This window comes from Sycon ciliatum, chromosome 1 (genome assembly GCF_964019385.1).
Source record: "Sycon ciliatum chromosome 1, ocSycCili1.1, whole genome shotgun sequence".
NCBI lineage: Eukaryota > Metazoa > Porifera > Calcarea > Leucosolenida > Sycettidae > Sycon > Sycon ciliatum.
In genome coordinates, this window is record NC_088643.1 from 49,590,833 (window position 1) to 49,601,899 (window position 11,067).

At 48.1% G+C, this 11,067-nt stretch overlaps 1 protein-coding gene across 1 annotated transcript in view; it reads left to right on the forward strand.

Moving 5' to 3' along the window:
• The first annotated feature begins 3,097 nt into the window (after positions 1–3,097).
• LOC135830862 (uncharacterized) overlaps positions 3,098–11,067 on the forward strand; it is a 20,350-nt gene continuing 12,380 nt past the window's right edge. Inside the window, exons 1-4 of the mRNA XM_065343067.1 lie at positions 3,098–3,895; positions 7,911–8,134; positions 9,339–9,392; positions 9,569–9,607. Of these exons, the coding sequence (XP_065199139.1) occupies positions 3,860–3,895; positions 7,911–8,134; positions 9,339–9,392; positions 9,569–9,607 (353 nt within the window). The 5' untranslated portion in view covers positions 3,098–3,859. The remainder of the gene's footprint in view (positions 3,896–7,910; positions 8,135–9,338; positions 9,393–9,568; positions 9,608–11,067) is intronic.

An 11,067-nucleotide genomic window follows, 5' to 3' on the forward strand; every position in this document is an offset into this window, starting at 1 on the left:
TTTACAACATTCCCTGTACTATCCTGAAGAGAAGGGAAAGAAAACGTTTGATAGAAAAGAAGTGTCTACTGAATTGTGTGGATTTGCGTCGTTACATGCGAATACTTATTACGAAACATGTTTGTTTGGGGTTTTTTGTTTTTTTTTACTGAATACCACAGAACCATCAGATGCTGCACAGCGGGGGCGGTGGCATATTGGATGGAAGTGGGGGCGGGGCAAAAGTAACTCCTCCGACCAAAGGTCTCGGAATCATCGTTACTCCTGTGCGCCGACACATACATGTAGGATAAAAGAAACATGTGCATCCAAGAGGGAAGCACCGGCTTTGCAAACGATAATGGGGAGAATGTAAGATTGAGATAGGACAAAACAATAGTAAAAGCAGTGCACCGTAGGAACATGGAGAGAACTGATAATCGAATATTAAGGCTGAGCGAAGGGGATCAAAGAGGGGTAGAAGGGAGTTGGAGTGCGGTCAGTATAATTAGGCTGGTGTGTTGGCTGCGATGGAGAGATCATAGCCTGTCTGTGGCCCACTCCCACTTGCTGCGCCGCAAGTGGTCGTTGACATTTTTCTTGAAGGTGTGAATACCTCTGCGAGAAGGGGGAGACTGCAGAAGGGTAGGTGGGAGCTGATTCCACGTTGCGATGAGGGAGTGAGGAAATGAGCGGAGCGTGTTGTTTCGTGACTGAGGAGGAAGGATACTGGTGAGTTGTGATGAATGATGTGCTGCAGATCTCGTTGTCTCACGAGTAGACATGCGGCATTGCGGTGCGGCTGCTGATGGTGACAGAATGGCTTTCACCATTTCCGGACCCTCCACAAAGTGCAGCTTGTACAGAAAGCAGAGCCCTGCTACGGGACGGCGAATGTCGAGGCTCGGGACGTATGATCCATCTCCAATTACGTGCAGGGCACGCGCTGGATGGCAGTGAGGCGGGCCAAGGTGGTGGGGGCTGCGCTCATCCACACCAGCATGCCATACTCTAACACAGGGCGGACAAAGCCACGGTACACGATTGCCCGGTGCTTTGGGTCTAGCACAGTCGATGCCTTACGGAGGAAGCCGAGCCGCTGGGCTCCGCATACTGCAGGCTGTCGGATATGGCTGCGGAATGCCAGCTGCCTGTCGAAGATGACGCCAAGAAGCTTGAGCTCCTCTACTTCTGGCACGACTGCTCCTTGGAAGCGTATTGCGTATCGGGGGGGGGGGGGGGGGGGGGGGGGGTTGGCGAGCGGTGGTGGCTGATGGTCAATGCCTGCGACTTTGTGGACTCGTACCTGATCCTCCACCTGCTTCCCCATGCTGCCAGTGAGTCTACTGCCTGCTGGAGGATTGCGGTCTCTTCTGGCAGTCTGAGTCGGGTGGTGATGCACTTGGAGAGAGTTGTGTCGTCGGCGTATACAGCCAGCTTCGCCCCATCAGGCAGGTGGTCTTCTGCGTCGTTGACGTACAGAAGGAAGAGGGTGGGGCCGAGGATGCTGCACGCCAGATTGGATTCGGTGGGTCGGTGAAGACTGGCCGCCTATGATGACACGGATGTGGCGGTCTGTCAGGTAACTCCGGAGCCAGGCAAGGAGGGGGCCACTTATGCCGCACCGCTCAGCCTTGTGGAAGACGCCGTTGTGCGAGACCTTGTCGATGTATACGGTCGTGGCTTCACTTCTTCACCTCATGGTGAAGCTTCATTATTATTATTACCAAGAGAACATAACCCCCGGCTTATACTCTTGTTATTATGAGTTTATGACACAAGTCTTCGGGGTACGTTTTGGGTTTTAATAATGATTGTGCGGATGCAGAGCAGGAGATTGAAACTGAGCTGATGTTTTGCCTTTTGGCGTGCTGTCAGTGTCACTACTCACACCACCATTATCGGGTGTCCATGTTATGGTGGACACGGATAAGCCGTTGTCGTTGATACGTGTACTGTACGTACATGTAGATCTACAGTCAGTAGACAGCATACCGATTACCGGTATCAGCGCATTGCATTGCTGACATACCGCAGCTTACGCCAAGCGATAGGTGCCGGCGGTGTGGCTGATCGAAACCCAGCAAGAGTCTGCCTAGGCCAGAGAGCAGAGCGACCACCGCGAATCAGGATTCTGTAACTGGTGATGATCGACATCCTGCCCCCCCCCCCCCCCCCCCACTGATAATGTTATTATCCAACTGAACATAAAGGGATTACATGTACATGCACTACGTTCTTCAAACTGGAGAAAGGTCTACCTACCTCCTTGCTTGGTGGCAGACAAGTAAAGTAAATAAAATCATTCTTGAACTCGGATGGTGAGCCAATATAGTTATGATGAAGAACGTAGCATTTTGTCCTTTTCCTTTCTTCATCAAAATCATTCTTCCCAAATTTAAATCTGTCTTTAGCCACGGTCTCTCTTCATGTTCCGAAATGCTAATACCGGTATACGGAACTCTTTACTCCCCCCAGTCTAACATCGGAAGCCTCGCTCTATGTCACAAGCTGCCCTCAGGAAATTTAAAACCATGCTTATGCAATCAACGGAATTCCGCCACCTTGCAGTTGATTTTTCCCGTTTCTCTCCTCATCAAGCCTACTTGCCTTTGTACATACATCGCAGTACATGTACTAGTAGTAGTACTGTTCTTTCAATCAAATGAACCCCTCGATAGGCACATTGCCTTTGGGTCATTTCATAATATTATAATACTAATAAAGCGCCAACGGCTAGAAAGCAGGGCTTGATTGTAAGCTTGACGCCCAACGCCGGGGTCATCCCTTTCACGCAGACGTAGACCACAGATCATATTGGCGAATCACATGCGCATTGCGCTGCCACGGTTTGTCGTGTAATTTTATTCACTTCATGTCCAACACTGGCAACAGTGCAACACGACCACGTGAAGAAGGCATTTGGATTTTGAGGATTGTGGAAAACATGTAATGAGGTACACATGGTACATGTACTAGTAGTACAGTCAGTATCGTGCAGATGTACTAGAATTGTCACGTTATGTGTTTGTGTTTAGTATTATGCACATAATGTACGTCTCATTTTGTCATCAACTCTTTTGTGAGACTCGAGTGGCCACTCACTGGCACTCAGTTGAGCAAACATCAGATTCTCCACTTCTGCGATACTGTATCTACTACTACTAGGTAGTACTAGTACTACAGCGAACAGTCTGAGTTTAGCCTAGCGTAGAGTCTGAGTGACATGAGTCCCAGCTACTTCAGTACAGTATAGTATGATTGTCCTGAAAATAGGGATGCAGTGTTTTCCATACCGGCAGCCTAGCCGGTCAACTGGAATACTATTACTAGTAAGTTAGTAGATCTGACCTGAGTTCAGACCTCTGTTATGTTCTCTCCTGTACGCTGTACTTGTAGAGAGTTGGTAGTCAGCCAACACTGCAACACTCGACAGTCGTGCGTGGATATCTGGTGCGGATGTCATCGGCCTGGTGCTGCAGCAGCACTTGCCCTGGGAATGATATGACTGGAATCAGCGCTGTTGAGTGTTCTTGCGCCTGAGTAGAACAGTCGTTGCTGAGCCAGTCCTCTTACTCGAGGGCCCTCACTGTCTGTGCAGTACAATCAGTCATGTACTTCCATGCACTAGCGGTAATGTTCGACTACTCGTAATATCCGCTGGTTGCCCTTCCTGGGATCTGGTTGTGACCAGTTTTGAGAGTTCTAAACTAACATAGGCCGAACGTTCCTTTCGTGACGGATGCAGTGCACTAGTGACCGTGATACAGTGCAGGACTGTTCCGGAAGTTCTTCCGCTGGCGGAGCTGAGGCCTAGGGGCCGGGGGTCGTTGGGAACTGTTACTTGTGCGGAAAGCAGAAGACTGAAGTGCCACCCGTGATGTTCGCTGTCAGGTTTCTGCTCGCACTAATGAAGGTACATGTACCGGTACACGCATTATACTGAGTTTTGACTTGCGTGCCGCCCGCTGTTTCCGTCAAACAGCTGGATAGGACGGTGCAAATCGTCCACGTTCCCTGTTGTGGTTTATAATAATAATAATATGACTGTCAATTATTTTATTATCGTGGCACCTGCTTGAAAGCCCAAGTCTAATGAAACGGCGGATGAACAGGCATAGCGGCATCAGTAGGCGTCTTACTTACTCTTACTTACTGTTACTTATGGACATGTTGATAGTAAAACAAGCACTACTACGAGTGGCTTCGGGTGCTATCGTAATTATTTTCGCTATTGTGTTCACTGAAATGTGTTGTCACAGGCAATGGCTAGATGTGTGTTATGGAGTAACTACAATAATCACTACATGGTTCTAACATGCTCCGTGCCTGCTGAGAAATGCCCACCATGTACCATGGCACTGCAGCCTAGACTCGCATTTCGAACTCCAGTCAGTCCGCACAGAAAGCCATAAATAATTCGTGATCATTGAATTATGCGCAGGAGAGGGCTTCACTTATAACTCTGCAGTTAGAGTTACCCCCCCCCCCCCCCCTCCCCCATTCCGCTTGGAAGAATGCTGGAACCGATGTCTAAGTGTAGTTTTAAACATCATGCTGAATCGAATGGGCCTAGATTAGCGTGAAGTGAACCAGTGCCGAGTAGTTGAATTCTGGTATTAGGCGACACTTGGAGTTGCTGGAGAATGCAAGCTGAGCTTCTCGAATTTACTAGTGCTGATTTTGCATCTGCATACACCACTAGTAATTCCTTCATGTGGAATATAGCTGCTTGGAGACTGATACAGAACCTATGGCCGACTTTTATTTTGATGTAGTTGGGATATCTGTCAGTTCAGGGCACCATACACTATAGCAGTTTCATGTGCAGTTGTGACCAAAGAAATCCAACCCACGTGCCGAAAGCAGCGCCAGGCAGGGCTCATGCGGCACTCCGATCAGTTTTAGGAACATGCATGATGCAATTGAAATGGAAACGCGGCGCGCGGGTCGGATTTCCTAGGCCACGACGGTAGTTTCCTTTCTGTATGTTCTGCACAACGTGTGCCACTCATGGGTGGTACTTTACCAGTGTTGAAGATGTACACATGGAAGTTTGGTTTGGTCCCCGGCTGGGAGGCCTAGTGCAGTCACTTGGTTTTGTGCGTCAACAGTGCAAACTGCAAAGTACACTAATATCAAGAGGGTGGCATGAGAAGAGAAAAGGTAAAACAGAGCATAACCGGAGCATGTGACAAGAGGAAAGGAAAAAAGAGGGGGATGTGGACTGGACGGATTTATGAACCAGTAATAGTGGGTCAGGACTCAGGACATGACCAGAAGTGAAAATTTGTCGGTAGACTTGTCCTTGAAAGTTGAATAGTGGAAGAAGCCGATAGATGTTGAGTGACGACGTCAAAAGTCAATAAATAACAACTTCTGGGTCAAATTGGATCCACTCCAACCATAGTAAAATAGGTATAGCATCTGATGGAGAGGCCCCTCATGTTGCATGCTGGTGTGAAAGTTGTGCTACCAGTGGTGGGTCCCCACCAGCTGGGAGGCCTAGTGCAGTCACCACAGGTGGATATGTCACCCAAGTATGAAGGAAACCGCCCTAATAAGTATGTGACTAGTATGTGCCCATACAATATCTGGACCCATGTTGATCGGAGACTCAGTGTCACCATAACTCCGGCGGCCGCACTGTGATGTGGCACTTTCAAGCCCCATGGACGCCTTTCAGCTCTTGGTATACACGAACTTGTGGATACCAGATTGTATGTATGGGTTTGGGCTAAATAGTTATCATCACTGCTCCATGGTTCCGGGGAAGTCACGTTCCCCATGCGGCCCCGGTGGTTTATCAAAATTCACTGGAAATGCCGATCATTATAACTTAATATAAGGCTTTCCATAGAACTCTTGCAAGTATTAAAGGAAGATGCGATATGTTTGCGCTGACTAAGTGTACAGTTGAGGTGCATGACAGATTTTCTGCCATCTATTGGGCATATTAGCCTGCATTGCCATAGCTAATAGTTATGGGGAACTTGATGGTGTATAGTGAACTTGCATGCCTGTTGGAATACCACCAGGGTAACGGGCGGATATGGAGGTGTTGGTAGTGGGTGTGATCATGTACACCTGGGCCTGTCGTTGTGAGCATCACACCGTATCTGAGAGCAAGTGGCTGGGAATGAGCGGTCCCGATTCTCTGGAAGAAGAGGTTATAAATTATGTAGTAATCTCTGGCAGCAATCTTGAGATAGATCCATAGCACAATGAACACTTGCTTCTTCGAAGTAGATGTGCAAAATAATTGTCTGTGGAAACTCTCTCAATCAGCTACACACCCATATACGTCGTATCAAGAGTACATAACCCCCCAGAGTGTGCAACGCCGATCCAGCTCTGTGTAGGGTCTTGGTCGAGCGGAATCGGATCTTCTGATGTCATGCGTACACTTCACACCAGCGGAAGGCCGGTCTCGAGGCAGGGCACCATTGTTTTTGATCCAAGAGTACCCGCGACTCCCCGGGTTCCCCTCAGATGTGTACGGTATTATGACGCAAAGATCCGATTCCGCTCGACCAAGACCCTACACAGAGCTGGATCAGGCGTTGCACACTCTGGGGGGTTATGTACTCTTGGTCGTATTGGTAGTCTTTGAACTGAGCCATCTTAGGGCCATGATGTAATTTTCTCGCAATCTCAGATTCACGATGCCATTCGTTGACGATACAGTGTCCTTTCACACGTCTCTGTTTTCAGTAGTACCAAAAGGCCATGCCATGTTGCCAATAGATTTTGATCATGAAGCGTTGCATCTTTGTTCGCAGTACCAGTACAAGTGCAATGTACCTCTTCGAAGTGTCTCCTCAATGGAGGATCTGCACACATCCTTCAAGGTACCGTATTGCAGGCTGGCGTTGGCCCATGGGAGGACTACTGAGTAGTACCCCCCCCCCCCCAACACCCAACACCCAACACCCAACACCCAACACCCAACACCCAACACCCAACACCCAACACCCAACACCCAACACCCAACACCCAACACCCAACACCCAACACCCAACACCCAACACCCAACACCCAACACCCAACACCCAACACCCAACACCCAACACCCAACACCCAACACCCAACACCCAACACCCAACACCCAACACCCAACACCCAACACCCAACACCCAACACCCAACACCCAACACCCAACACCCAACACCCAACACCCAACACACAACACACAACACCCAACACCCTCCTGAAGGTCTTATCACCACAGTAGTGTATTCAATGATCACTGGCACAGGAGTGACAGGACACATGTAGAAGGGCATGCTTGGTAATGCTCCATACTTCATGCGGTGTGTACGGCTCATCACGTGTGCAAGAATAGACTCGGATGGAAATCCGAGGATAAATGTAAAGAAAAGAAAAAGGACCAAGGCACTTCAAGTTACGCTATAATGTCCACTAACACCACCAGCTACTAAACAATCAGCTCATGCGATAACATTGCGCAACACTGACCGTCTGTACTGACGTTCTGCAACTAGCTGGCTATCAGCTCAAGCACATATTGGATACGCACTCCAACAGCCTTCTAACTTGGAAGGTTCTATAAGTTATATGATAAAATAGGAGGGGAAGGTGAGTACAGCCAAGACAAGCACAAGCTGAAAGTCTCAGCCAGTGTGAAGGACGTTGGCAGGTGTACATGCATGTCGATGACGATACTGGCAAGACCATTGGACAATACGGTCAAACCACGATTCAAGGACGCAAAGCAGCATTTCACAATTTGTGCGGCTCAAAAATGCGAAGATCAATAAAAGGGATGTTATCGCATGAGCTGATTGTTACTGGTGGTGGTTTTGCATGGACCTTATAGCGTAACTTGTGGTTCCTTGGTCCATTTTTTTCTTCTTTTCTATACACTTCATGCGGTGTGTGCATTTCTCTTTCTCTTTTTCTTACTGCAGGCTCGATCAGATATCCATTCAATGTGGCTTTCCATGGGCATCATCGTTGTAACTTTGCTATCCCATGGCAGCGTAGCCCAAGATGCTTCGGGGTCTGACTGTGACATGGTCTGCACAGTCGTAGTTCTGTCTGGTACTATGGCAAACTGCTCCGCTAGTCAGTGCACACAACCAAGTCCATCTAACGTTACAGATCACTGTTCTGAAGATCGAATTGTCACACTGTACGTGCAAATAGACTACTGTATGCAATGTACTCTGCATTGGCTGCTCTGTGTTCAGTTTACCATCTGAAATACTTGATCGGTATGTGGACCCCCCCCCCCCCCACCACATACACACAGTGTATATCCCCAGTTAGGGGAGTGGAGAGGGTTATGGTGTTATTCCTTCGCGGTAATTTCTTTCATGTTTGCAAGTAAGTGCCAGAGGCATAGGAAGCGGAGGGAGGGGGGGGGGGGGGAGGGGCAGATAGGGCAGAAAATCGGTGAACCTGCATGTTTGCTAGCGAAAGTGAGAAGCATGCAAATCAACCAGTACATGCACTCAGATTGATCGTAGTCCGAGCTGACCCTCGGAATGCAGTAGTTTCGGTTAGATGTACAACCATGTAACATTACTTGACAAACAATCATGTAACATTACTTGACAAACAATCATGTAACATTACTTGACAAGCCCAGACAGTTTCGAGATTGTAACAAGATACAGGAAATGTGTGTGTGTGTGTGTGTGTGTGTGTGTGTGTGTGTGTGTGTGTGTGTGTGTGTGTGTGTGTGTGTGTGTGTGTGTGTGTGTGTGTGTGTGTGTGTGTGTGTGTGTGTGTGTGTGTGTGTGTGTGTGTGTGTGTGTGTGTGTGTGTGTGTGTGTGTGTGTGTGTGTGTGTGTGTGTGTGTGTGTGTGTGTGTGTGTGTGTGTGTGTGTGTGTGTGTGTGTGTGTGTGTGTGTGTGTGTGTGTGTGTGTGTGTGTGTGTGTGTGTGTGTGTGTGTGTGTGTGTGTGTGTGCTACCGGTGTGAAACACAGTAATGAGTCACCAGATCATCGCTTAGCTTACTGCCCTGGTTGCCACCAGCTCAGTGTTGCACAAGGGAACTCAGTGCCCTGGTCTCCACCAGCTTGCTCTTGATGTTTCTCATGCTCGCGGTGGATCTGAGCATAGAGCTGAAGAGACCCTTCTTGCCTCAGCGCCAACAGGCCGTCTCATTCCAGGGCAGTTCTTCCGACCCAGAGCGTAACTTTGACCACAGAAGCCGGCACCGTGTGTCACCTTGCTGGATGCTGTACAGGAGCGGTCCATCATGAATGTGTTCTGTTGTTTCTGCTGTTTCTGCTGCCGCCGCTGCTGCTGCTGCTGTTTCTGCTGTTGCTGCTGTTGCTGTTTCTGCTGTTGCTGCTGTTGCTGTTTCTGATCCCATCATGCCTTACAGCGAAACTGGTGAAGTTGAAGACGTTGGTTTGGAAGTTTCCTATACTGATGAGATGTAAGTTACCATCCGTTGGGGGTGCGGCGTCCTATCACAGCAGAGTACTTCTGTAACTGGCATTGCACTGCATTGCTCTCTAAGTGTGTTGAGCTCTTCTGCATGCTAGTGCCATAATGCTCAAGTGTGAGCATGATGACTAATACACTTCCCCATTTGGTGCTTATGTACTGTAGGAATGACACGATCATGATAACACTGACTCTTGGTGGAAGGTGAGTACAGTACACTGTACTAGTATCTACTTCATCGGATACTTCCTATGAGATGTGTGTATTGGCTCAAATACGCTTTTAAAAGGGGAAGTGCATTGTTTCTTCAAGTAGGGCTCAGATGAAAGACAATTCGATATCGGTTTGAATGGCATATCTCTCGCATGCATACGATAAGCCAAACTGGCCAAATCGCCAATTGTATGATCCACGTTTCCATGGCGACTACAGGTGATGAAGCACATTCTGCTTAGCTCCATGAGAGAGAAGGTCGATCACTGCAGAATTTGTTCATTTTCAACTGTCTTATTGTATTCATGGTGGGAAAGAAGGGCTGCGTTAAATGCCGCTAGTGCCGTGACCTGTTTATTTCTACTGTATTAGTAGTCCTCTTCGTTGTGTACTGGGACGTGACACCGACAGAAGATAGCTGGAGTGCGGAGGCATCAGCATACAGCGAAAATAGTGACAAACCTAGTGCTGAAATCGTGGCTGGGACAAATCAGACGTTCAGCATTTACCCCCACCACCAAGGACCATGCAGTTTGCTCTTTCCACTTCCTGAAGATAGATGTGATGCTTGCTGGCGACTCTCCTATCTCTCGTAACATCTTCTGAAGCCAGGTGAGACGACGGGTGGTGGAGATTGAGGAACGAAACAATGTCGTACTTTGAAGTGCTTTTTTGAAAGTTTGCCGAAAATGTCTCAGGAGAGATGGCGAATACCACACATCTTATCCTAGAGAAACCACTTTCTAGGCTACAGTCAGCCTAGGGAAATGCAGGAGAAGGCCGATGAACAGTTCCCGGCACTAACAGCATTGAACACAGCACTTCTTTCACATCGTCAATACAATAAGACATTTGAAAATGACCAAATTCTGCAGTGATCGACCTTCTCTCTCACGGAGCTAAGCAGAACGTGCGTCATCACTGAGTCAGTCACTATGGCAACGTGGATAATACAATAATTTGGAAAGTTTGGCTTATCGTATGAAACCGAGAGATATGCCATTCGAACCGATATCAACTTGTCTTTCATGTGAGCCCTACTTGAAAAATCGCTGCACTTCCCCTTTAACCATAAAAGCTTGACATGATACTATCATGTAACTGTGTGACACCCGTTGTGTGCTGCTCAGCCTAAATGTACATGGCTTCTCTGAGACAGCAAGTACAATCAGACTAAAGAAAAGTCCTTTAGGCTACGCACAAGCAGAGTTTTCGAATATTTCCACTACTACTTTCATCGCCTTCTCGTAAGGTGGATACAGGCAGAAAGGAAAGCAAGCAGTACGATCACTATTCTACATTGTCAAGGTGAAGAAGCAGCAGTAAGAGCATGTACTGCTTGTGAGGAGCCTGAAGGTAGGTCTGTTCCTTTGCCTGATATACTAACGCAATGTATCAAGCAATCATTTAAAAGATCGTGGACCGCATAAAGAAAGGACCGAGCTGGATGA